Here is a 27,800-nt window from a genome sequence, read left to right as displayed (position 1 = left end):
ATTACTATCTATACATAGACTTTATTTTTTTTTTAAGATTTTATTTATTTATTTGAGAGAGAGTGAAAGTCAGAGAGATCACAGAGGGAGAGGAAGAAGCGGACTTGCCAATGAGGAGGGAGCTCTACTCAGGGCTGGATCCCAGGACCCTGATCATGACCTGAGCCAAAGGCAGACGCTCAACCAAGTGACTTACCCAGGCACCCCTATATACATACACTTTAAATAATATCTCCATGGTGCAGGGGCACGTGGGTGGCTCAGTCCGTTGAGCATCCCACTCTTGGTTTCCGGTGGGTCGTGATCTTGGAGTGGTGGGTGTGGCCTCCTTTGTCCCCCATCAGGCTCTGTGCTAAACATGGACTCTGCTTGTCACCGCCCCCCAATTCACGTGAGCTATCTCTTTCAAATAAGTAAATAAAATCTTCTTTTTAAAAAATCTCCATAGTGTATAAGTTGTATAAAGCCACTGACCTAATAACATTTCTGAAGAACCTCAAGTCACATATCAATAGAACTCAATAGTTTGTATTTTTAGTGTGGTAGTGATACATTGTGCATTTTAGATTAATAACATTATTTGCCTCTTACAATAATAATAATGGGTGGGGCATCTGGATGCCTCATTTGGTTGGGCATCTGCCTTCATCTCAGGTTATGATCTTGGAGTCCTGGGATCCGGCCCCATGTCGGGCTCCTTGCTCATTGGGGGATTCTGCTTCTCCTTCTTCCACTGCCCCTCCCCTCTCTCATGCTCGCTCTCTCTGTCTCAAATCAGTAAAATCTTTAAAATAATAATGGGTAATGTATTGATATTGACAAGTACTGTGTGTCAGGCACTGTGCTATGCATTTCATATAAATTATCACTGTAAATTATGATTGTTAATAAATAAGGAAGGCTATGAGGCTCACAGAAGTTAAGTAATTTGTCCTTATCTGCCAATTAGTGAAACCCAGAATTTGAACCCAATTCTGCCTTTTCCAAAACCTATGCTTTTTTTTTTTAATTTATTTTTCGTATTTAAATATAGTTGACATACAATGCCTGTACTGTTTCTGTATCACTTGACCCTCTCTCCATGTTTCTGACCCCAGAATAATTTTGGGGGGAAACATAAATGATATTGCCTTTATTTATTGCTTGCTCACTTTGGAATACCATAAAATAGTTTTGTAGGGGCGCCTGGGTGGCTCAGTCAGTTAATCATCCGGCTCTTGATTTTGGCTCAGGTCATGATCTCAAGGTTGCGAAACCAAGCCCTGTGTCAGGCTGTGCTCAGCCCAGAGTCTGCTTGTCTCTCTCCCTCTGTTCCTCCCCCCACTTGCTCGCTTGCTCTCTAAAATAAATAAATAAAATCTTTTAAAACACAAAAATTACTTATTTTTAATATAAAATATATATATAAACTAAATTAATTTGATTTGAAATTAAATGATAAAATAGTGTTTGCCTAGCACAGGATTAGCATACCTTTTTAGCCTCTTTTTGGTCTGATTCTGACGTATGTAATTACTGTTTGGAGAATTATTCTTTAGCCCAAAGTGCAACCAAATTTATTTATTAATGAGTCATGCTCGATGAGCATCATAAAAGCATGTCAATATGATCAGAATACAAAAAGCAGTCTTGGGCATAAAGGAAAATAATGCCTGTGTGGGCCTGCTACTCTGTCAGTATGTCAGGACTTACTGGTAATAATACTGTTTTCTCTTTCCGCATCCCCTCATACGTTTACTATGTGCCACCAGAGGATTCTCTTACCGCTTCCGGTGAATTTTACAATGCTCCTGTGAGACGGCCCTCTACTCTATGATCTCTGTATCGCAGGAGGACAGAGATGACCGACTGGCCAGTAACATCAGTGAGGGGCCTCCAGTATGCTGTGTACCCCATGCCTGCCTCTCAGACTTCACCATCATCTGGATTTCGATGGGGAAATAGCTTCAGCATGGCAGCTAATGATGCTAACGTTCACACCTGGTTCTTTTGTAGCGTAATTGGACTCCCAGGAGAAGAAGACTGGCCTAGAGATGTCGCCCTTCCCAGGCAGGCATTTCACGCAAAAGCTCCTCAGCCGATTGAGAAATTTGTAACAGATATTGATGAACAAGGCAAAGACCTACTTCTGGTAAGTTCACCGGAGTCGGTCTATATGGTGCTGTTGAGGGACGTAACCTGTCCGCCAGGTGGTCCCCAGGGAGGTGGACGCAGCATTTGGCATCACATACCATAACCGCATAGAGCAAGAGGCCACAACCTCTCTTCAGCTTTCATTCCCACATCTGCGGGAGCTGGTGGCCTCTGACTCTGGAATACCTTCGCTTCCTGCAGAAAGAGAAAGAGTCTGATCCACACGCTTTCAGTTGGTCGTCTTTCAATGTTCATTTGAACGCAGCCACAGAAGCCTCTCGATTGATCTAGACACACGCTTTCCATAGGCAGTGAAGGTGGCGTGCAGGTAGAAAGTACCTCACCGAACATAAGGACTCGTGTTCTGTTTGAGACTCAGACTTGTAATACTTGGCCTTCCACATCCTTCCCTACACTCAGGGGACAGACCAAAGGTAGAGGAGTGGACCTGTTGAGCTACCCTTGGTGTTCAGAACCCAGTGAGTAATGAGTGTATCCTTTCCCTACTACTGACAACCTTTGATATCTCACCAAGAAAGCGCTCCTGGACCTGGAGGCACCAGGGCTCCGTTCTGCCAAAACAGTCTACATTTCCGACGCAGACCAACAAGTCTGTAGGCTGTGGTAGAAATGTTCTTCTTTAGCTCTTCGTGGACACAGTCATTCATGGGTATGTTCGCAGAGCCATGGGGTCTCCCAGCGAAAGCCCTAATTCCATCTTCACCTGATGGTGGCTCGTTTTCCGGCTTACTCAGATTCCCTGCGCCGCCACGATACGGAGAAGGACGGCTTTATTCCCTAAGACACTCACTAAGGACTTTGACTCAGATCCTTGGAAATCAGTTATTATCATTAGAAAGGAGAATATAGTCTCCTGTACAGAGGCTCACTGTACCGACACACTTGCTGACTCACCTGCTGTTCAGGAAAATTTTTCCCGGGTTTCAGATAACAGACAAGTACTTGCATTACCTTAGGAAAAGGGGGTTTGATGGAATGTTTCATGTGGCCTGGCAGTGGAAAGCCACCCGGAGTGTGAATGCTCTCTCAGTCCTGCTAAGAGCATCACCGGGTGTCTGCTTGTCTCTGCCCTGCAGGCCTTTTCTCCCCCTCGCTGCCTCTTTTCGGTAGTACTTTCTGCCCCCCTTAGCTGTGCCGGGCCCTTTGACTTCAGAACTTCAGCCAACTCATGGATGCTTTGAGCTCTAACCTCCACTGCTCACAATTTGTTCTGTTAGTATTTCCTACATCGGATTCCTAAAAGGAAGAATGTGGCCAACACACCTCACCTTTTTGGCCAAGCCATGATAAGAGTTGCTACCTAGAGCCCAGTCACCATTCCTGGTCCAGTCAGCTGTGCCAGGAAGGGATGATGTGTTTTAAAAAAAAAAAAAAAAAAAAACGGCCGCCATGGGCTTTCCTTTTCAGCAAGAACTTTGAATGGAATGCTCCTCTTAGAAGATTCTGGACACAGAATCACAATGATAGCCAATTTTAGTAGTGAAGCATCCCACTCCTTTAGCTACTGGGATACCCAGAGACGGCTCAGGGTATCTGTTAATTCCAACATCAGGAGGAATCACCTTAAAATGTAAAGATAGCAGACAATGCCCCAGACTCATTCAGTGTCTCCCACTAGTGGTGACTTTCCAAGTCATACAACACAACGCGTGCTCAACTAGAGAAGTAGCAGACAGAGAAGAAAAAGGCACAAAGAGACTACCAGAGACACAAAGCAGAGGGTGACAGTGTCAGCAGAGATTAGAAAAAACAAAGGAACAAGAAGCAGCCCCAGTGACATCAGGACTAGAAGAAGCATAAGGATAAAACATAATAATTCACGGGCATTCCAGGAGAGGACAGCCCAGGACCTCAAAGCTTAGAACCCCTGAAAGATCTTACTGTTTCCTGCTAGAGGGACACAGGGGAGGACTATGGAGCAGAAGAAAGAGAGCCGTCCAGTACCAGAGAGGCAGCTGAAACACCAGCCATATTTGTTGCCTCTTTTCAAAGTGATTTAGTAAAGATGAAAGAGGGAAAGGTATTTCCGAAAGTTGTTTCATTTAAGAAACAGCATTTGAGTTTTAGCACTCTGAGAATTGTCCTTTATTTTATTTGAAAACAAGGCTGACACTCTAGTGTCTCAGCCGTGTACGGATGGATGTCTACCTTGGTGTTTACAAATGTTCTCACACATGTAAGTCGTGCACAGTCATAAGACCATTCAGGGGGATGATTATTTTTAACATCCAAAGCCTACCCATCTTTATAAGTTTTGTCCCCTTCATCGTAGTTAACTTGAGAGGCTGGGTACTTATTCCAAGTATGAAGTTCTTGCTAAAAAAAGTTTCTGCTGTCGAACTGTTTTCAGAGTCTTGAGGCACATACTAGGAGACAAGGGATTTCCTTGGATTAGTATGCTTTTGCTGCATAACATACAACCCAAAAATCTCCCTGGCATACAGCAGTAAGCATTTATTTCTTGCTCACGGGTCTGCAGATTGGCAGAGACCACTGTGCTGCGGCCTGTGAATCAAGGACAAGTGTTCTCCGTGTGTCCCATTCTGGGCCCCAGAACAAGAGGCCCTTTGGGTCCCTGGGGCATGTTTTTCTCATAATAGAAGGTGGATGCTCCCAGAAGGGCAAGCAGAAACACATGATGGCCCCAATGGCCTAGGCTTGGAAGGCACCCTGCTGCTTCTGTCCACGTTCCATTGGCCAAAGTAAGTTACATGGCCAAGGCCAACTCTAATAGAAGAAAGAATATTTCTTCCGTGAAGGGAGGGGTGGGAAGGAGGAGGATACGTGTTGAAAAATGATCCAGTCCATCACAGTAGTCAATTCTTGACTAAATAGCAGTTCTGGAAGTTCATTTTATCAGTTATTTGGCAAGTAAATTAGATTTTCTTGGAGAAACAAGATTCTTACACAAGACTTTGAATTAATTCTCAAGTCATCTAATTTCTCTGTTGAGGTAGAACACTGATGGGACTTAGCCACCATGTCTATCCATGTTTCTGTAGGATTTAAGTATTAAGACTTCCAATTTGGGGCACCTGGGTGGCTCGGTCAGTTGAGCGTCCTGCCTTCGGCTCATGTCATGATTCCAGGGTCCTGGGATGGAGCCCCAAAATGGGCTCACTACTTGGCAGGGAGTCTGCCTCTCCCTCTCCTTCTGCCCCTCCCAGACCATTGAGCGCAGGTGTGCGGGTGCGCGCTCTCTCTCTGTGTCTCTCCCTCCCTCTCAAATAAATAAATAAAATCATTAAAAAAAGAAAGAGACTTCCAACCTGAGATTCTCACACACTCACATTAGGCTAAGGAGTTCTCCTCTCCACCCTCTTCCCAGCTCTAAGCCTATCAGGATAGCTGTGGGAATGGGCTTCCTCCCTCACAGTCCTCTAGGGACATGTCTCTCTATCTTGAACATGTTCCCACAACTTTTTTTTTCTTTGTCCCTCTGTCCTGGGGATTAAAATGGCTGCTTCCTTTTCTAATGTCACTACCTAATTTTCTCCTTCCTGGACTCTGGGGAAGAGAAAACTCAGGCTCAAGGATTTTGCCCCTGCTCTACTGTCATGAGGGAATCCAGCCCATGTAAAACTTCTCTTAGATGTTTATTGCTATTAGAGACAGTAGGACCATTCTAGCAATAAGCTCCTTCCTCTGCTTGCCCTTTGGCGCTTTTGTTTTCAGGAGTCGTTGTGAGAAACCGCCATCCACGGACTGGTGGGGAGCCGAGCTTAATTAAGATTTCAGGAGACCCAAAAATTTGCCTGGAATTATATATAGAATTTTCCAGGTCAGTAGTGTTCAACAGAATGTTAGAGAGAGTCCTAATCTAGTCAGGACCTGACTGAGACTCTGAGCTCCTCGAGAGCAAAAACCCAGGTTAAATGGACAAGGTCAGCGTAACCATGGTAATGTGAAGTCTTTAGATGACAGATAGGACTGAAACTGATAGACATTTCAGGTCCCCAGCTCACTGCAGTGTGCACTGCATTACACGGATGGGGAAGCCGGTAGGGTTTTTCTGCTCCTTGTGTGTCCTGGGTGATGGGTGGGTCTGACTCATCCTTCACTAGTGCTGGCCACCTGCTAGGTACTGTGGAGGTGTTGGTGGAAAGACAGGAAGAGGATTTGAAGGACACCCAGGATTGGAGTGGAAATGGAGCTGAGGTTAGGGAAGCGCTCCGCCTGCTTGATGGTGAATCGGCAGTTGGGGAGTAGAGATTGCTGCTCCAGAGGTTGGCGTTCCCCCGCTTTGACCTTCTGCCTGCACTTGGGCTGACAGCCCGGAATAGAGTTCAGTACCAGAACTGAACCTGGAGGGTGGTCCAGCCCTGGGGCAGAGTCCGTGGCTGGCTGGTGGATTGAGAAAAGTTGGTCCTAGGTGTTGGCCCTTACTTGCCCCCTCCGTAATAGAGAACATCTTTATTTCCTGGTTTAAAATGTATTTCCTTTTTTGTTTCTTCTGTTGTTGGTTTGGTTTAGTTTTGATTATAGAAATATGTCAGAAACTGTTAATGATTAATTAGCCTTTTACCCCTGAGCAAGGTAACCCCCCTTCCACTCCTAACTCATCAGTAAACCTTGGGGAGGGTAAAAAGTTTAAAAGCTTAGTCCTGACTGTAGCACTAAGTTGGCTAGCATTAGAAAAATCACTATCTAAATAAAGTTGTATACATACTACAATAATAATAGTATATTTTAAAGGATACGGCGTGGGTTGAAGGGAAAGCCTGGGGAGGTAACAGTCCACAGTCAACCCAAAAGCTGTTGCCTTTTCCTGAAGGGCAGTTTATACCTTGAGGTCATATATAAGACGGCTGTATCTATACATTTTGTTTAGTGACCTATTTTTTTTAGTTTTTTTTTTTTTTTTTTTTAAGACTTTATCTGAGAGAGCGCAAAAGCAGGAGAGATCACAGAGGGAGAAGGAGAATCAGACTCACCGCTGAGCAGGGAACCCAATATGGGACTCAATCCCAAAACCCTGAGATCATGACCTGAGCCAAAGGCAAACACTTAAACCAACTGAGCCACCCGGGCACCCCCTTATTTATTTTAGAGAGAGAAAGAGAGAGCGAGCAGGAGCAGGAGGCGGGGGGGGGGGAGAGAATCCCAAGCAGACTCCCTCCTACGCATGAAGTCCAATGAAGGGCTCCGTCTCACCACCGTGAGATCATGACCTAAGCCGAAACCAAGAGTTGTCCGTTCAACCAACTGAGCCCCCCAGGCGCCCTGTAGTGTCCCTTGAAGTAGATGCTCGTTCTCTTTCTAGACACACTTAATTCATGTAGTGAATACATGTGTAACTGTCTAAACATATTATTTAGATGGACATGTTTTACATCAATCGATGATTCTTTCTTTATCACAGAAGTGCTTAACATTCAATCCAGCCAAAAGAATATCAGCCTACAGTGCCCTGTCTCACCCATACTTCCATGACCTGGAGAGACGCAAGGAGAACCTGGACGCCCGTCTGCCACCCAACCAGAACAGCTCAGACATGAACACAGCCTAAGGCCCCCCGCCGCTGCCTTGTGCTGATCACCCGGAGAACACCCTTGGTGGCTGATGCCACCCCTCCCTCACCCTGAGTAAGCCCCAGCAGAGCTGCTGAGGATCACTGGCTGGGGACCTTCTAGTTGCCGTCTTCTGGACAGGCTCTGCTTCTCCATGGAAACCGCTTAGTTTACTGTTTTGAAATCAATGCAAGAGTGATTGCAGCTTTATGTTCATTCGTTTGTTTGTCTGTCTGTTTGTTTCGAGAACCTGGAAAAATTCCAGAAGAAGAGAAGCTGCTGACCAATTGTGCTGCCATTTCATTTTTCTAACCTTGAATGCTGCCAGTGTGAAGTGAGCAATCCAGGCACAGCTGAGTTATGATGTAATCTCTCTGCAGCTGCCCCAGCCTGATTCGGTACTTTTGAGTGAGAGTGTGTGTGTGTGCGTGCATGTGTGTGTGTGTGTGTGTGATTCTTGTTCTCTTAAAGTGTTACTTTCTGTAAACAACAAGAAGAATTGAATTTGAAAGACTCAAAGCGACCTATAAATAACAGGTTTCTGTTGACTACAGGTGATTTATCAGAATGGGCTTCTTGAATTAGAAAGTTGAGCCCATGTCCTCAGAATTTCATGGTCAAAAGCAGTAAGTTTGCTAGCATTAAAAGGTTCACTATCTAGATGAGGTTTTATACACACAACAAAAGGAAAAAAAAAATACTGGTATCTTTTAAGAGACCTGTTTTTTTAAAGCATACATTCTAGTTACTCTTCCAAAAAAGCTGAATTTACTCAGTATAAGTCCATTTTAACTTGTTTTATATGCTTTTATTGTTTATTTTGAAAAATACCCTTATAAGCTTTTTCTTACTTGCTATAGATTTAGGGAGTATACCTCAAATAGGTAAAATTTGTCAAAAAAAAAAAATTAGAGAAAGCCTTTATTTCCTGATTTGAAATCTATTTCCTTCTTTGGTTTTGTTGTTACTTTATTTTGCTTTTGATTTTAGGAATTTGTCAGAAACTGTTTGCTGTCTTGGTGTGGAGAATAGTTCTCTCTGACCAGAGACAGGGATACCATTTAAGTTTTCCCTATTACACTGTACATTTTCTACCATGCACTGCCTTGTTTGCAAAGTGTCCATCATATCTATCCTCCAAGACCTCTAATATATAGTACTACCATTACATAACTGATAACAGATTGCCCACACTTTTCACAAACACCTCCTGCTTGCTTGCTTTCAGTGGCCCTTTTGTGAATACTTAGATTCAGATTGTGTTTTATGGCTCCGATTTCGCGATCCTAACAGGGCCCCCCCAGTATGTCCTCGTTCTCATGCAATCTTCCTACCTGGCATTCATTGTTGTTATCTAGGCAGTGAGTAGAGGACTGGTTCTTCTCTTATCACCAGCATATAGATTGCTTTAAACAGTTACTTAGTGTTTTACAATTTTTGTAGAATATATTGTCAGAATCAGAGGGAATGTCTTTAACTGTTGTTTAACTGTTGTTTAGAAATCTATATTTACTCTCTAAAATGATCTTTTCTCCATCCCCCAGGCTGTGCTCGTTCCTAGTGCCTTGTGCCTACTCCTCCTCTCTGCAGAGCCAGCCTGACCTGGGCATTGTGAACAGCTTTATTTTTTTCTCTTGCCGTTTTCTCTACTGTTCTTGATGTCCCAGTGTCATCTCTGCCTTATATGTGATTAGTGCTCAAAGACACAGAGATTAAGCATCTTTCTGGAAGTTTAGCTGTCTTTGCTTTCTGACTCGTGATTTGAGTGCGTGCAACAGTTAGACTATGTTTAGAGTTAGGGTTTTCAAAAAATGAACATTGCTTCCCTCAGTAGAAAATGTTCCAGATGATGTTTATATGTTGTCAAGCCTTCCTGAATTCTTCACAGCTCAGTATTTCTATACTACCATCTTGAGCAAGAAAAAAATTAGGAGACTTTTCTCCTGGAAAGCTTTTTTGGGGTGGGAATTACTCTTTTTTAATATATACGTTGTTTAACATTTTTCTAACTCAGTAACTTGAAGGGCAGGAAGATTTGTCTAAAACCGGATACAAAATGAGAAGATGGGCCATATGACTGTTTTACGCTTTCTTCGTTGTTCACAATATTGATTATGCTTTGTTATCCCTTATAAATGCTTGAGATATAACGAATCCAGAGCATGGGGGTTAGGAGGCGATGTCTCTCTTGGAACAGTGAGCTCTGCTTTTCCTTTGACGGCAGGTCAGAATACCAAGACATTTTTGCTGGGGCCTAGACATTTGAGTTTTAAAACTCACTGCACTGATTCGTCATGTGCTTTTTGTTTCACATTCATGATCAGAGTGTATATAATTTGACTCTGCTTTTTTAAGTTTTTCCTAAGTTCTCTCGAGAAAAATGCAGCTGTTCTAAACTGGAATTTTTCAGCATTCTTGAGAATTTTAAACAAGTAGAGAGCCCCACTTTATTTCTAGCATATACTTTTGGTTCATTTCTTGGTAGTGTTTATTTAAAAAAAAAAAAAAAAGGCACAAACAGTTTCAGCATTGGATACTTGCAGATTATCCTCGGAGAGGCAGGAGGAGGCACCTTAGCCTTTCTGAACTTTCAAGAGTCTGACCCCAGCTCTTCCATGTGTACTGCTTGGGAGTTGAGTGATTACCCTCTGCTTTATGTCTTGTATATCTGGCCTACCCGTTCTCGAATGCAGATCCCACAGAAGCACCCTTAGCATTAGGTCACCTGGACACGTATAGCACCATAGGACGTGACTAAATACAGCTTATTCTTCTGTGGACATATGGTTTCAAAGGTCTTTGCCAAAAGTGAAGGCATGGTTAGCTGCAAAGGCCACACTGCCCCAGGGGTATACTGAAGCCTCTTATAACAGGAAAAATCTGGGGTCAGATTGAAAATCACGTTCACATTTCATAAGAGAACTGGTGCTGGCCTGTGGCTGCTGGTTTCTACGTGACAGTTGTTCTGGTGGTCCAGGCACTGTGGGAACTGTGGTGTGGGCTGGAATTCTAACAGTCCCACTGAAGAATAAAAGAGACACCTGTCCGTTTCAGCATCATAAGCTATCATGTGGCAAAGGAAATAAGGCCTTAATCTTCTAACCTTAAAAACATAGCTTCCAAGAGCTTTTAAGAACCCAGTGCCTTGGCACCTCCCACTTTTGTCTCTCCTTTAAAGTGGACAGGAACCTAAGAAGCAAAGAACCTGTTTTGGACAAGAGCTCCGAGCCATTTTATCCCTCTGTATTCTCATGATTTTGTCTCAGGAAATCGCACACTAGGAATGGCACACTTTTCATTTAGCCCATTGTGTCTTATGGAAAAATTGTTCAAAGTATTTACCTCAGAGTAGAATCTCTACCTTTTTAAGTAAAAATGAAAATTTCAGAATGCACGGGATATCATAAAGAGAATCTGTACCCCTTACTAAAGATTTTATCTTTATTTTTTGATGACTCCAGAATGCGGTACTGTCCATCTTGGAAAAAAAACTAAATAGTACCAAACATTGTGAACCTTCAATTATGTATTAAAATTGAGCTTTTAACTACAGCTGCTTCTCTTAAAAGTGGTGCCTATTAAAGTCAGTAATGTAATCCTCATTCCTTTATGGAAATTAAAATCATGTAAGCTTCTAATACAAACATTAAAATTCTGCTCTTCAAATAATTGCTTCTTATAAGTGACAACTGGACTATTTGTATGATAAGCACACAAGAGAGTGTCTAACATTTTCCAAAAGCAGGCTTTTGTTGCATCATCAGGTCTAAGAAAGAGTAATAGTAAAAGTTAACAAGCCACTGTAATTACTTAATTGTGTTAGTACAGAAACTATAGAATATTTACCTTGGAAAGAAAATGTTGAAACATTATAAATTCTGAGGTATTGATAGAATTCAGAAGAATGCATGTTTTACATTGTGACATGTTAAAACAGTGTCTTTATTTTATAAAAATAAAGATGTGACATGATTTCAAAATCTTAAAAGTCCTAAAACAGTGGACAATGGATAGAGGAAATTCAGAAAAAAAGTGAAGGTTTTCAAAAAAGGGTAGTTTCAAAGTTAGATATATTTTGAAGGATAGATATTAACAAATATATTGTAAGAATTTATATTACAGTCCCCTGGCAACTATGAAACCGATATGTTCTAAAACATGTCTTACAGAAAAGCTGTTCCAAAGCAGTTGCCATTTCAGTTATCAGCCTGAAGAAACTAAACTACCTGTACTCCTTTCTTAGTTTGTGGGAGGAAGCAGCTATGAGAAGCTACACTTGTTATACAAGCCTAAGAGTGTTCATTGTAAGAAATACATATACATACTGAATTTTTAAAAGGCACGTTTCCTGTGCCACCAGGATTTTTTTGAAAAACTGAAGCCCAAATCATGTGCATCCAGTACAATTCAGATGTATAACTAGAAACATAGCTATGTGCTCCTTCCCCACCGTGGAGAAACTTCTCGAGGCTACCCAAAAGCCTGTCCAGCAATGTGAGCCCTCAGACAATTAACAGTGGTGTTTTCCTCCACAAGCACAAGAAAACAGCATTTTCATTTCTTATCCATGCAGTTTTCAACCTCTTTGTGTTACATACCTATATCTCAAGCATTTCTAACTTGTACTTTTTCAGAAAATAAACCACAAGCTTCCTCTGGCCTTTTCTATCTTCTGATGTTTGTATACAGCAGATATGTGAAAGAGGAGGGGTCTGATTTTAAGTGTTTTTTTTTTATTTTTTCCTCAGTTGTTTGTTTGTCTTAATGAAGTATGAATCAGCTTTTTCAAAATGTTTTCTATTTCTTAGCATTCCCAGGGAGTTTAGATAAATGCATGAACTTCCATCAACATATTTATGTTTCCTTTGATACTGGTGCTCGGGCCTTCAGGAAGAAAACAAGAGCCTCTTGAAAACTTATACAGGCTTTTTTTTTTTTTTTTCCCCAAGCATCTACTTAAAGACTATTACAGCAATTTGAAGGTTGTAAGGTAGGAAAGGGAAACGATTTTTCTTGCAAATATCTGTTTTAAATTTCACACTGACCTAAGACATGGGCTTTCTTGTTTCATTCCAATATATTCCACAAGGTGGCACTTTCGGGGGGAGGGTGGAATCTGAGTAAGGCTAAAGAGGTACTTCGCAAGACTTCATTCTAACTTTATTTTTCTGCACATATTTTACTCTTGCTTAGCACTTGTTTTTTGGGGATGATTGACCTTGATATTTTAGTTATTCGCTAGGTTCTGAACAATTGTCTGAAGGGGAGTTGTACTTGAGAGTGAATAATACACGCATTTTGATCATTTAAGTGCATAAAGAGAGCCAAGACCTATTTTCCAAGAAGCATTTTTTTTGAGGTACCTAATTACCTCACTCTTCTAGGTGCAGAAGTTACAAAGATAGATAGACTTAATAGTTAAAAGGCAACACTCACCTGTGACCTGGATAGTTTCCTTAGGAGTGGAAAACTCCTGTGGCCTCAGCCAAAGTACCTGTACCCCCGTCTGGTGTTTTCCCATTTCGTACCATGATGTCTTTATACATTGATTAAAATTTTAAATCCTCATTTAGAAATCAGGTGAGTAAAATAAGTAACATTGGTATTTAAATAGACAAAATGATTTTTTTCTGAAGAATTGGCCATGCTGAAACAGAGCCCTTATACACTAAAAGGCATGGTAATTTCATCACAAGTGTAAATTCACAAGAAGTGCAATTTTGTAAAAATCCTGTCCAAGCATGTGAGCATAATAACCTAGGAGTATATTTACATAAATCTTTCATTTCTCCACTTGGGAATTTCTTTGACAACTTTCTCTCTGTGTCTATATAGAGATATACCCATACACTGCTATGTTTTAATTCACAGGTCTACTCAGAGACTGATCATCCCCCAGATGATTTTAGGTAATTTTAGAAATCCTTTTCCTCAGTAAGTGTTAATTTAGGAGGAAGACAGTTATAGTACTTTTCAGAGTTGCCTTAGCACGGTAAAACAAAGGCAGTTTACTCCTCCTGCGGGGCGGAAACTCCATAGTGCTTGCTTAACTTGCCTGCAGAGTAGCCGGCAGGCAAGTCTCACTAATACATTCTAAATCGAAACACCGCACACACTAGGGGCTGGCCAGAGCTCTGTGGGGACTCCTCGGCCTTATCTGTCTGCTCAAAACCCCACCAAAGTAGAGTCCAATTTAAGCCTCTAAATGGAAAGCCAAATTCAGACCTCGAATTTGTTACCAGTTGGGCCAGTCTAAACTTAACTTGCTCGTGGTCAGCACTAGACGCCCACCTGAACCCCACCCCACCCCAGGGTACGCCGCGCGGTCACCCCGCCCCTTTGGCAGTGGAGTGGTAGTGGGCGGAGCTGGCTGGGACCTGAAACCTAGTACACACCGGGCGGGGTACAGTCGGCGGTCCATGTGCCCTGCTGCTGTCTCAGAGGCATCTGTTCTGCAGTCCTAGGAAGTAGAATGCCCCTAGAAGCAAACGGGTGTCTTCTGTGCATAAATAAAGTACAACACAATTCTTTGAAAGTTCGGGTATAGTAATAATAGTATAATAAAGAGATGCCGCTCTGTATGAAGCATGTACCGGGCATCTCTCAGGCGCTAAGCTCAGCTTTTTTTTTTTTTTTTTTTTTTTAAGAGAAGATGTATAATTACAAGAAAGATTTTTTTTATTTTTTTATTTTCTATCATTCTACATATATGGTGGCAAAAGATATGCGTGGAAAAGTTTTGTTTTGAAAATTTGTTTATTTTCTGTCTTGGCGAAAGCTCCTCACTCTCTAGTTTCTACTTTCTACTTTCCCTTTTTTTGGAGGGGGGGTGTCAAATAGCTAAGGGTAAATAGACCAATTATCTCACATAGTAGGAGATTTTCCTGTTTAGAGGACCTTGTGTATGAATTGTTTCATCAAGCAAGTAACTCCTCTACCTTAGGACTTTGGATTTTCAAATACAGGTTTCCTTGATAAAGGGGGCATATAACTACATATTGCAGTTAAGGACCTATTACTGTAGCACTAAGGAGTGAGCATAGAGCCACACACAGTTACTTAATTTCTAACGCTCTGTGGTTTCTGGCCAAATTCTGCTGACATGCTTAGGTTATAGTCCTGAAGATACCCATCGTACTTGAAAGTTTCTAATCTTAAGTTTTTTTGAAATGCAATAATATGTATTAGTTGGCAATACTTCTGTGATCACCAGCAACTTCTAATTTAACCTTGAAGTCTGAATAATGAAAATAGTTCCCAGCAGTAATACAGTTCTTGAACTGCCCTCCCCCATTACCAAGTACATTATACAGCTTCTCAGTTTGGTCCTGTGTTTGCAACAACATCCACGTGAATATTACAGTTTCTCACTTATTTTGTATTCATGTGTTTTACTATGACCAATAGTAAATATATTAGTTAGTACTCGGGATGAATAGCAGCAACTACCCCTAAAATCAGCACTTATCAAGGTGGAGAATTTCTATTTCAAGTTGTTCTACACTTGCATAAATTATTTCTATTATTATTCATGTATGTTATTTATTTCTGAATCACACTAGTCCTGTGAGAATACAGCTGAAAGGAAATGGCATTAGGTTTCACATCTAATGTTCATTATCAGGTCTTGATGGAGCTAAGTAAATTAAAATTAGCCGAAGCCCCGAAAGCACTGCATGCATTTTAACATGATGAGTAGAATTCAAGTCTGTAGGGGTAGTATTTTTGTGTCTAGGTGTTTTACCATTATGTAAAGGAATAAAGCAAATGACTTTGTAGTTCTTTTGTCAGAGACGTATAGTATAGTGTGAAAATACAGCAAAAAAATTAAAACCAGATAGAAAAGCATCCAATACTGCCTTAATCTGGGAACTAGGCCAGACGGCCATCAGAGTAAGATGCCAGGCAGAGACAGGTGCCTGGCTGGTGCCTTCTCATATCTGGCCTTGAGAAGCTTCCTCCCTGCGAGCTTGTGCCCTCAATGGTTGTCCTGTGCAATAGTGGGAACAGGTAGTAGCTGTTACAGGGAGAACAGTGTGAGAGTTTCCTGTAGAAGCAAACTGTCAACTTGTGCCTTGGGGCTTCCAGAATGTGTCAGATGGAGAAATTCAAGTTTCTGCGCTGCAAGCAACTTGGTTTTGTACAGAAGCAGTTCAGTCTGGTAACAAACCCAAGGACTGCACGGACAGTAGTCAGCAGTGGGTGTTAACAACCAACAGTCCCCAACACCTCAGAAGCTTGTGGCATTTCTGGTTATTTTAGGTTTTGATCTGAAGGTTCATTGGCAAGTGTTTGGCATAGAAGAGCAGTATGTGTTAAGAAAAGCACAATATTGGTTCCCGTAGAGTGCAGATTAGATCTAGAGGGTTTTATAGGATTACCATGTCAGAGATGTGTCAGTGCATGTTTTCACTGTAAAGTGTATTAGTGTAGTGTTTCTGCATTCCCATAGGGCTTAGTTAAAGCTTTAGTCTAGGTTTTCAGCAAGGCTGTCCTACCCAGTAAGCTTTTTTTTTTAAACTTTTATAATAGAAAATGTGTTAAATGTAGAAAAAAAAATCTTAATTTGGACATTTGACCTGTTGGTTTCTGTGTTTGAAATCACGGTTCTGGAGATGTAGAGATTGTGCATGCGCATGTCAGATACTAATCTAGGCTGTGTGAACCAGCCCAGGATAACCAGTGCCCTCCCGTCCCCTGCATCCTCCCTCCTTCCCGCTGAGGTGCTCCCTGCCCCCATCTGGCCTGTCTGTGTGGTGCTCTTTATCCTCTTCTGCCGCTCTTTGGGCGGCCGGGACACGATGAGAGGGAGGCTTCAGGCATCACAGGTGTGCCTGCTCGGGCTTGGCCACCACTATTACTTGACCTTTGGCTGGGCACGAAGTGTGCTCACAGCACCAATCCCAAATGCCCTCTGGCATGTTTGTGTGCATCTTAACTTCAAAACCAAGTCATCCTACAGAGCATTCAACTTTGGCTGTGGTACAAAGAAACGAAACAAGACTATAAACCACATTCCAGGCTGCTGTTTTCTGTCCATCTATAGGCCGTAGTTTTACCGTATTTCTTCGTACTTGAAACTCATTCTGCTATTTTAATATCAGGGTACAAACTTACAAGGGTGCATGTTCCTTAAAGGTGCAAAATGACTCTCATTCCGTTTGCTCAGATCGCTACAGAATGCTGTTTTGGTGCTTTGTATTGAGCAGGTCAAAGGAGCGGTATGGAAATCACTGGAACACAGTCTTACGAGAATGTTGGCCAATGGCTTGGTATAGATAGTGCTTCTGTTCTTCTCTCCGTAGGTAAGGTTGAGAGTTACCACACTGGCCTGTTGGGTTCACGTGGGTATCCTTTCTCACAGGGTACAGAAACCCTGTGCTCTCCCCATATGGGGGTGTGCGCAGCTCTTTGAAAGCAGAGACCTTCCTATGTACCAGATCATTTAGCCCCCAAAGAGAAGTGGCCATGGGTGTAGATAGGAGCAGAATGGGAGGGGCTCTCTTGCTCTGGCAAGCGACCCTCCATACAAAAAGCTCTCCTGGGACAAAAAAAAAAAAAAAAAAAAAAAAAAAGCTTATATGTAAAGTTACCCCCTTCATAGCATCCTGAGCTAAATGATCTTGCTTTTTTCCCTTTAGGTAGATAAAAATACAGGTCAGTTTATCTAGACTCTTCCCACCTGAAGAGGAAAATAGAAAAGTAGATTGTTTGTATCATGTAAGATATATAATCCAAGAACTACCCAAACTTACATTAAATCCCCCATCACTAGCAATCTGTTCTAAAGAGTAGCTCAAGTCAAAGATGCTTAAATGACCTGGACTGCCCGAGGTCAGGGGCAGTCATTCTAGCATGCGCCTTACTCTAGGACTCACTTGGAGAGGGACAGCTGCCAATGTTGACTCTGTTGCAATAGCAAAGGTAACATGTCAGAAAATCTAGAGGGTTGCAGATCACAAATCCTTTGGAAACTGGATGTCTTACTGGGTGCTAGAATGCAAATTTAGGTATTTATTGTTGGGTAATCGAATTCATTGTTTTTTAAGAATTAGTGTTGAAACATCACTGTCCAGTTCATTGTTTTCACATATGCACAAGCTAAATTGAAGCAAAAAGAGAATGGTTTGTATATTTGTCATACCTTTTGTATTTCTTACAATAAAAATATTGGTAGCAAATAAAAATCATAAAAACAGCCATCTTAGACTGCTTTCTTGGGAATGAATTATTGTCACTGCTCTTTTTACTTAATGTAAAATGAATATAATTACAGTAAGTAAAGTAACTTATAATTAAATAGCAAGTTTTAGAAGAATGTGTTTAAAACTTTCATTGTAAGAGACTCGATTTCAGGTTTCAGATGTTTTTAAAAATTAAATAGCGGCTCATTGAGCTTAAAGCCGCAGTAACAAAGTTGATCATGCTGAACGCTGACAGCATAAAACCGAGTAAAGCATGGCAGGCCTTTCCAAAGCTTCCAGATGAGGACCATGAAAAGGTTTGTGTAACCAGCTGCTGATAACCTGGAGATGAGCAAAGGGTTCACACTGGAAGTGGTACTTGAGTGCACTCAGCCGAAAATCAATGTCTCCCAAGCATACAAGCGGAAATACTGTGCGTGTGCAATGCATGCAATGATGTAAGCACAAGCAGTAAAATTGGTGAGGCCACCCCTGGGGCTGTGGTTGTTAACATCCAGGTCATAACCTACAGAGAGAAATCCAATCTCACCACAGGATCTGGTAGCCACATGCACGAGCTGATGCACACATGTATATACTGGGAACTTAGATCTCACGAAATGATGCTGAGTGCCTCACTTCTCTTTTCTCTTTTATTATCCTCCACTCTGAAAACACTGGTGGCAACCCACTAAACTGATTTCACAACCCCACTAATAGGCAGTGACTTAATGTTTGAGAACAATTAGTAAGGGGAGGTAGGTATGTGTAGGGATCTTGAGGTGATGTTGGAAAGGTTGAATATATAAAGGGATTTTGGAATCCATATAAAGGGATTTGGAACCAGTGAAAGGTGTTAAAGAGGAATACCGTTTCTATTAATGTGTGTTCCTCTTCGTTCAACTGCTTATATACTGACACAGGGTGATAAGCTGATATAGTATACAATGAATCAGAAGTGTTGCCGTCTGATATGGCCCTGTCTTCGTGTATATCAGGTAGCCTTTTAAGATTTGTTTTAGAGAGCACATGCAAGTGTGGTGGGGGAGGGGTGGTGGGACAGTGGGAGAGAGAGAGTCTTGGGCAGACTCCCCTCTGAGCGCGGAGCCTAACGCAGGCCTCCATCCCAGGACCCTGAGCTGAAATCAGAAGTCAGCCGTTTCATTGATGGAGCTACCCAGGTGCCCTGATACCAGGTATTTTTTAATTAGTCCTCCAGAATTCCCTGGAGGAGCTCTCATTAGGACTTACCTTAATTATGTTTAACAGGCCCTAAATTACATTTTAAAATTTGCGTGAAAAATTCAGGGGGGGATAATACAGAAAATCAAGATGATGATGGCTGGCTCAGTTGGACGAGCAGGTGACTCTTGATCCTGGGGTCATGAGTTCAAGCCCAACATGGGAATGTAGAGATTTCTTCAATAAATAAAACCTCAAAACGTTTTTTAGATTAAGGCATAACTACACGTATTTCCACAAACCGTGGGCATCTGCAGTCAGGTTTGACTAGACCATTTACATCAAAGCAGCGTACAGAACGATCCTTCACTTGATCCCTAGCTATCTCTGCTATTCTAACTTAGAACATTCTATTAAAAGGCCAAAGGCCTTTGCCACTGATTTGCCCTTGTATCGACCCAGTTTACCTGCTCTCTAGGGAAGAACTCATGTCAGGGATGGGCCCCAAGAGGTCCTATCTGTTCTACAAATGCCCCCCTTTTTTGGATGTAGCAAATGGAACAACCATCATATCCCATCATATCCCATGGAATGTGGGACCAAGAGATAGTGCGTCCATCTCTTAGATGTCTGCAAGTGCTACCTGTAAACTCAGAGCCGCAGATAGCTGTTTTTCTTGCTGTGTGCACAGGGGACCCTGAGGTGCTGGCCTAGGGAGGGGGCTGGTAATGTGCAGAGGCTGAAGCCAGACAGCTTTCTGACTCATCTTCCCCAGGCTTGGGAACTCTTCATATCCTTATAATGAAGTCTGTCTCTAGCTTCTTTTTTTTTTCCTCCATTGAACTTAGGTAGCTTGGGGAAATTTCTGTCAATTGCTGCGGAAGTCCTAGTACAGCTCCCTCTCCCCTCTACCAGTACTTTAGCTTGAGGCCGCTGCTCTGCACTGTAATTTCAAGCTATTGGAAAGCTAAGTATAGGGGCGCCTGGGTGGCTCAGTAGTTGGGTGTCTGCCTTTGGCTCAGGTTGTGTTCCTGGGATCCTGGGATTGAGGCTTGCATGGGCTCCCTGCTCATCGGGAAGCCTGCTTCTCCCTCTCCTACTCCCCCTGCTTGTGTTCCTTCTCTCATTGTCCCTCTGTCAGATAAATAAATAAAATCTTAAGAAGAAAAAAGAGAGAAAGGAAAGCAAATCTAAACTAAGTGCAAGAGTAGTGTCCTTATTTAAGTGTGGGTAAAAGCAATGCTAGGGGAGCCTGCGCTTTTCAAATGGGAATTCCCAGAAACCTGGAGTATACAGTGGGGAGAGAATACAAAGCCACAGATAAAAAGATCTACTTTCTTCAAGCATCAATTTTGCTTAAAAGAGAAAAATGGTTTTCATTGAAGAAAGATGCTTTTTTAAGTATATAAATGGTGGAATAAATGCAAAATTCAAATTTTTTAAGTAATATAGAGGACTTCAAAGACATTCTGTGACTTCAATAACTGCACAGAACCACCACATCACCAAACACCACCCCCGTTACAATTCACTCCTGCAGAACATCTTCGAGAAGTACTGCATCAGCATAGAGGAGACATGAGCACTGGGAATGGGGTCTGGTGTTCTAAATCCTGTACTTCTGTGATCTCCAGGATTCCTCCTTGTAAAATGATATTTATTATGACAGTGTATTCAGAAAGCTGATAAAGTCAAGTTTACTTATATTCACTCAACACCTACTGGCCTCAGCTTTCAAACAGCACCTGATGCAAAGAGGCAAAAGTATCCAGAGTGACAGTTTGTGACAATAGACCTTCCCTCCTGCCTGTAGGATGCCTCTGTGATACAGTGTTATTTAGCTGTGGGGCAGCAAAAGTGGTTCTCTGAAGAGGAGATGGGAGGCAATTAATATTCAAAGAGCCATCCCCCAAGTGCTAGATACTCGGACATGCCCTTCAAATACAAACTATCTTATTTCTTCAAGTCGTTCTCTCCGAGTCAGAAGTAGATGGTGGTGTCAACTTCAAACAGTCCTAAAATAAGGTTGCACACAACAGATAAGAAAGAAATGGGATTGGGGCACCTGGGTGGCTCAGTCGGTTAAGCAGCCCACTCTTGGTTTCAGCTCAGGTCATGATCTCAAGGTCATGAGATTGAGCCCTGCCTGGGGCTCTGTGCTCACAGGGGAGTCTGCTTGAGATTCTCTCTCTCTTCCCCTCCTCCTGCTCATGGTTGATCTCTCTTAAACAAGTCTTTTTAAAAAATGTGATTGGATGTTCTAGGGTCTAGGGAGTCTAAAACTGAGTGGAGGTTCAATAGTGTTGAATGAATGAGTGACTGAGACAATTTATGTGTAACTTACATGTTGACTATAAAATATCTAAAAATACAAAAACCAAAGAAAACGTGTTATTTGAAATCCTACCACCTAGATAAAACTATGGTTAATATATTGATAAATAATTCCTACATATCTAGCTTTAGAAAGACACGTTAGATACATGAATATAATTTTATACCACAGAAATGAACTGTGCCCACCCTTCAATAAGTTATGCTTTGGGGGTCATTTATTTGCTTTACATAATATCCTGGATGATTTGTCATTTCAGTAAATACAAAATTATATCACTACGTAGTATGGCTGCATAGTATGTATGTCATTGTGTAAATGAACTATAATTTACTTAGCAGATCCCCTGCTGATAGACATTTCTCCCCAGCCCACCCTGTTTGTTCAGTATATGAAATACTGTTTCCAGGAGCAGTAGTCTGTGAATGCATCTATTTGAGCATGTCAGTTAGATGTATGTCCTCTATCGGTCATTGGAAACTCACTCACTCACTCAGCATTTACTGAACCTTTACTCTGTTCCAGGCAATGAGAGAGAAGCTGCTAAAACATCTCTAAGGATTTTGATTTGAGCAATTGGAAAGATCAAATTATCATTGACTGAGAGGAGAAGAATCAGAACCAGGCCCTGATGTTTATAGAGAAGGAGATAAAGAAAAATAAGCAGCAAAGACTAAATGGCCTTTACTTTTTTTTAAGATTTTATTTGTTTATTTACTTATTTGAGAGGGAAAGAGAGCAGGGGGAAGACTGGAAGGAGGGGGACAAGCAGACTCCACACTCAGCACAGTGCCTGTTGTGGAGCTTGATCTCAAGACCCTAAGATCATGACCTGAGCTGAAATCAAGAGTCAGACGCTTAACTGACTGAGCCACCACCGTAGCCTGCCCTAAATGGCCTTAAGAATGAACATGTGATGTCAGATGAACATGATGTCTGGAGAATGATGAAATTTTTTTGAGGAAAATACAGTGATCATTGTGACAAATGCCACTGGTAGGTCCAAAAAAAATAAAAAGAGGGCTGAGAAATGACCATTGATTAAGCAATATGGAAAATATGAGTGACCTTGAACAGAAGTCCTGATGAAATGGTGCAGGGGTAAAAATTCCCTTCAGAGTGGATTCAGGAAGAATTGGTTGGTACATGGATGAGGAAAGTGTTAGATGTAAAATGAGAGGTACTCTCATTTTGTGTATTGTAAAAGGTGTGAGGTACAAAGTAGACCTGGTACAGTGTTGAACCTAAATAGAATTTAAATTCAACTTACTTTCCTCTTAGGTTCAAGAATAAGCCAAGATGTCAGTTTTCAGCACTTCTATTCAATATTGTGTTAGGGATCCTAGTAGTACAATAGTCAAAAAGACAGAAGGCATAAGATTGGAAAGAAAGCAAAGTTGTCCTTATTCACAGACAACATGAGAGTCTGTGGAGAAACTCCTAAAAACCCTACAAAACAAAAAGCTACCAGAACAGGAGCACTGGGGTGGCTCAGTTGATTAAGCATCAGTCTTGTGGTTTCAGCTCAGGTCATGATTTCAGTTTCCTGGGATGGAGCCCTGCATCAGGCTCCATGCTCAGTGGGAAGTCTGCTTGGGATTCTCTCGCTCCCTCTCCCTCTCCATCTTCCCCTTCCCCCAACCCCCTGCTCATGTTCTCTTTCTCTCTCAAATAAATAAATAAAACTTTTAAAAAAAATTTAAACTTTGTTCTTGGAAAGAAATCATTAATAAAATGAAAAGACAGACCACAGATTGGGGTGGGGGCATATTGCAAAACATTCTGGCAAAGGATTGGTATTCAGACAAATAATCCAATTTTTTAAATAAGCAAAAGATTTGAAATAAAACTTCACCAAAGAAGATAAATAAAATAAGTGCCTGAAAAGATGGACAACTACATTAGTCATTCAGGAAACACAAATATAAACCACAATGAGATATCACTACATACCTCCTGGAATGGCTAAATTTTTTTAATTTGACAACACCAAGTGTTGGTGAGGACATGGGACAACTGAAACTCTCACCATTGATCTCAGTAATTAATGCAAAACAATACAGGATGCCATTTTGGAAAGAGTTGGGAGTTAAACATACAATTCAATCCAGCAACCCCACTGGTAGGTATTTACTCAGAGAAAATGAAAACATATGTGCACACAAACATTTTAATATGAATGTTCATAGCAGCTTTATTCATAATAGGCAAAAACTATAAACAATCCAAATGGCCATCACTGTGTCCATGAAGATGGGAACTGTGATTTATAAATGAGTGGAATATTACATAGCAATAAAAAGGAACAACTGTTGCTACGCACAGAACAGGAGAATCTCAAAAAGTATCATGATAAGTGGAAGCAATCAGACATGAAAGGATACTTCTTATTTGATTGCATTTATATGAAATTCTAAAAAACACAAAGCTAAGTGTAAGGGAACTTTTTTTAGAGAAATGAAAATGTTCTATATTTTGACTGTAGTGGTACTTACATGACTATGCATTTATCAAAACTCAACAAACTATACATTTTAAACTGGTGAATTCTATTGCATGTAAACTATACCTCAAGCAAGTTAATTTTTTTAATTAAAGCTGTTCTCTTTCATTGCTAACAAAAGCCAACCTGAAATAATTGGAGAAGAACTTTTATAGCTTGTGAGTCACCTCGATAGAGATGGAACAAGAGGAGAGTTACAGTAAAATTATCATGCATTGATTTGGTTGAAGGTCTAATGAACATCAGGAATTTTCCTTTCTGACTCACTGTACTTGGTAACTTCCACTGCCTCTGCCCTAATAATAGCACTGAGCAACAGGTTTATAAAAGGAAATGTAATTTAAGTGAATGGCTCCCTTTCGCCCGGAACCGTCATCTTCCAGTAATTTGCCAAAATGACCAACACAAAGGGAAAGAGGAAAGGCACCCACTTTATGTTCTCTAGGCCTTTTAAGAAGACACAGAGTGGTTCCTTGGGCCACATACATGCCAATCTATTAGAAAGGTGATATTGTAGACATCAGGAGAATGGCACTGTTCAAAAAGGAATGCCCCACAAATGTTATCAATGGCAAGACTTGAAGAGTCTGCAGTGTTACCCAGCATGGCTATTGACATGGTTGTAAACAAACAAGGGCAAGACTCTTGCCTTGAGAATTAATGTACATATTGAGCATATTAAGTACTCCAAGAACCAAAATGGCCTCCTGAAGTGTGTGATCTGGAAAAGAAGGAACCCCAAGAGAAAGGTCCTTGGGTTTGTCTAGAGTGCTAAGCCTGCTCCACACTTTGTGAGAACCAGGGGAGAGGATACTGAGCTGCTGGAGCCCATTCCCAATGAATTCATGGTTGATAAGTGTAAAAAAATAAAAGAACTCAAGACTATTAAGTAAGTAGGTAAGTAAATAAAGTGAATGGCTACTTGGTTTTCATGATTCAAAATCTTTAAAAATATATATATCCTCTTTATATTTTTTACAGTGAGACATATACCTGTTTGGAGCACAAGATAATCATGGTCACTCTTTTCTCTCTGTGTAGGTAAAATTATATCCAGAACTGAATGGCGAGTGTGGAATCAGAGAAAGGGGAGTTGATTAGTTGAGCAGTTTTATAATCAAATAAATCAGAAAACAAGGCTATCTGGTGAAAAATAATTCTTATGCCCCCTGCTTCAACTCACTAATACTATTATAAAGTAACCACCAGGAAGAGTTTAGTGTGTAAACTTTTCAGAAATTTCCCTAGACATATTCAAGCATATATATGTAGTAAGTTAAATCACTTGAAATTGCCATTCTTATAGGTTAGAAATTGCTGAATATCAACAATTTCATGTGGTTCAGCCAATATATCTTCTTGTTAATGCTCATGCTCTCATATTCTATATATTCTTCTAAAATTCTCTTAATATTGTATAGTGGCCATTTTTCTAGATCAGTACATACAGCTGTATATCACTTTCTAAATATCTGGATAGTTGGCCATTGCCTGGATGTGCCATACTTTATTTAACCAGCTCCCTTATAATGGATATTTACCCTGTTCCCTATCTTTTACTGTTTTGCTTACTATAGTTGGATAATCACAATGACTATGTCTTCAAACATGAAAGCTCTATGCTTCCATTTCCAGTCTAGGGTTATGCCCACTCCAACAACAAACACTTGAGTTTGTGGATTGGGTTTCTTTTTTTTTTTTTTTTTAAAGATTTATTTATTTATTTGACAGAGAGAGATTACAAGTAGGCAGAGAGGCAGGCAGAGAGAGAGAGGAGGAAGCAGGCTCCCTGCTGAGCAGAGAGCCCGATGCGGGACTCGATCCCAGGACCCTGAGATCATGACCCGAGCCGAAGGCAGCGGCTTAACCCACTGAGCCACCCAGGCGCCCCATGGATTGGGTTTCTGTTGTCTCTTTTGCTGATGTTCTCACATACAATGTGAAATTCTTGGTTTTTCTCACAACAACAATGAAAAGTATAGAACATTTATACTACTAAATTTGGATACAGATCAAGTCGGTCCAAGTGTACCTAAAGATGACCTTTTTTTGAAGATTTTATTGATTCATTTGAGAGGGAGAGAGCGAGAGAAAGAGCAGGTGGGTGAGGGAGAATCAAGGAGCCCAACATGGGGTTCAATCCTTGGATTTCGGGATCATGACCTGAGCCAAAGGCAGATGCTTAAGCAATGTAGTCACCCAGGTGCACCAAAGATGCCTTTCGAATTAAAGTCTTTGAATGCTATTCAAGTTAAAAATCCTTCCTCCAGTGAATCATTATTAGTAGTATTAATATTAAATACTGTTACTGTTATTATTAGACCATCATTATTTAAAGTTTTGTCTTTTATCATGCTCATGTTATTCCTTTGTTCAAAAACTTTGCCTGTAGGGGGTGCCTGAGTGTCTCAGTTGGTTGAGTGTCTGACTTTTGGTTTCAGCTCAGGTCATGATCTCATGGATCCTGAGATCGAACCCCATTCGGCTCCATGCTCAGCCAGGAAGTCTATTTGAAGATTCTGTCCCTCTCCCACTCTCTCTCTCAACAAATTCATCTTAAAAAAAGAAGAAAGAGGGAGGAGGGGAGAAAGAGAGGAAGGAATGGAGGAGGGAGGGAGAGAAGAAAAAAGAAAAAACTTTGCCTGCAGAATAATATAAAACTTCTTTCCTTGGCATTCAAGGCCCTTTGCCTCCAGCTCCAGTGTACGTTTCTAGCCTTGTTTTCCCTCTGTCACAGGTGGTCTATGCTGCCATATCTGATCACCTTTCCTTTTACTCAGGCTGTTCCCTCTGTCTGGAATGTTCTTCCTCTTCAGCTCCTCTGTGGGGGTCTGTCCACCTTCCAAATCCAACTGTAATGCCACTTTTCAATTATCCCTCATTCCCCCAAAAGCTGTGTGATATTTTAAGTAAAGCAAAGGCTCTCAAGTTTGTAACACCTGTGTTTGAAGCCCCAGCTTCTACTTTTTCTAACTATGGGACCTGAGGCAAATTTCCTGGCTTATCTTAGCCTCAGTTTTTTCTCATCTGGAAAATGGGATGTAATTTCTTAGTCATGTCTAAGAAATTTGGCAGAAGGTATAGGTCCATAGCTAGAAAGCAAATGTATTTATTAGCAGATCACACTTGTATAGAGGATGGATAAAGCATTTCGTTATTCTTCCGATTGAGTTACTGTAAGTTATATTCTGAGAAGGCCAGGACCGATCCAGTCTTTCTGGAATCCATTCAGATGAGCTCCCAATAGCTCTGGCCTTCTTCATAGTTTTACAGGTCATTTTCCTGTTTCTCTGTCCTCCCACGGGATCCCATGTGCCATCTGGAAAGTACCTTGTACATTGCCAGTGGGGGAGATATCTACAGGACACAAGAAATTTCCTGTTGAATTATAGCAGTATTATATTTTTAAAATCTCTGTACTCTGTATAACATGCCAAAGGAACTCAAAGGTAAGAAGGAGCTAAAAAACAACAACAACACTATATTCTTTCACCGATCGCTATCATGTTTATGGTGGAGCATTGGAAATAATATATATTAAATTCCTGGAATATTAAAAACACTATAAATGAGCCATTAGAAAAACCATCTTACTGTTCACAGACTCTCATCTTCCTCTTGTCCATACAAAGAAGCCTTTCCTTGGTCAGAGAGTCCCCAGCTTCAATTAGGAGTAATGGAGGAGGAAGAGAAACGAGACTAGAGGACAGATTCAAAGTAAAAAGCAGAGTGGGTTACTCAAGAGAATGAGGAGTAGAACCATAAATGGGCTACATTTGAGAGAGTTCATGGAAATTTTTTGAGAGAAAATGGGAACCAGCAGCAACTGTTGTGCAATGCAGTGCGAGCAAGGGAAAGAGAGAGAAATTGGGAAAGATGATGTTAAGGAGTTTTTATGTATGTAATGAGTGTAAGTCTGTTTTGCTTTTTTC

General features: G+C 41.2%; 1 protein-coding gene across 4 annotated transcripts in view; it reads left to right on the top strand.

Moving 5' to 3' along the window:
* Positions 1–17,866, top strand: part of CDK6 (cyclin dependent kinase 6) — a 243,913-nt gene extending 226,047 nt beyond the window's left edge. For all 4 annotated transcript variants that reach the window (XM_059171112.1, XM_059171113.1, XM_059171111.1 and 1 more), the window contains exons 7-8: positions 1,996–2,131; positions 7,517–17,866. In XM_059171112.1, the coding sequence (XP_059027095.1) occupies positions 1,996–2,131; positions 7,517–7,663 (283 nt within the window). In that variant the 3' untranslated portion in view covers positions 7,664–17,866. The remainder of the gene's footprint in view (positions 1–1,995; positions 2,132–7,516) is intronic.
* The last annotated feature ends 9,934 nt before the right edge of the window (positions 17,867–27,800 follow it).

Source organism: Mustela lutreola, chromosome 4 (genome assembly GCF_030435805.1).
Source record: "Mustela lutreola isolate mMusLut2 chromosome 4, mMusLut2.pri, whole genome shotgun sequence".
NCBI lineage: Eukaryota > Metazoa > Chordata > Mammalia > Carnivora > Mustelidae > Mustela > Mustela lutreola.
Note: the sequence above shows the minus strand (reverse complement) of the source record. Positions and strands in the feature narration are given on the sequence as shown.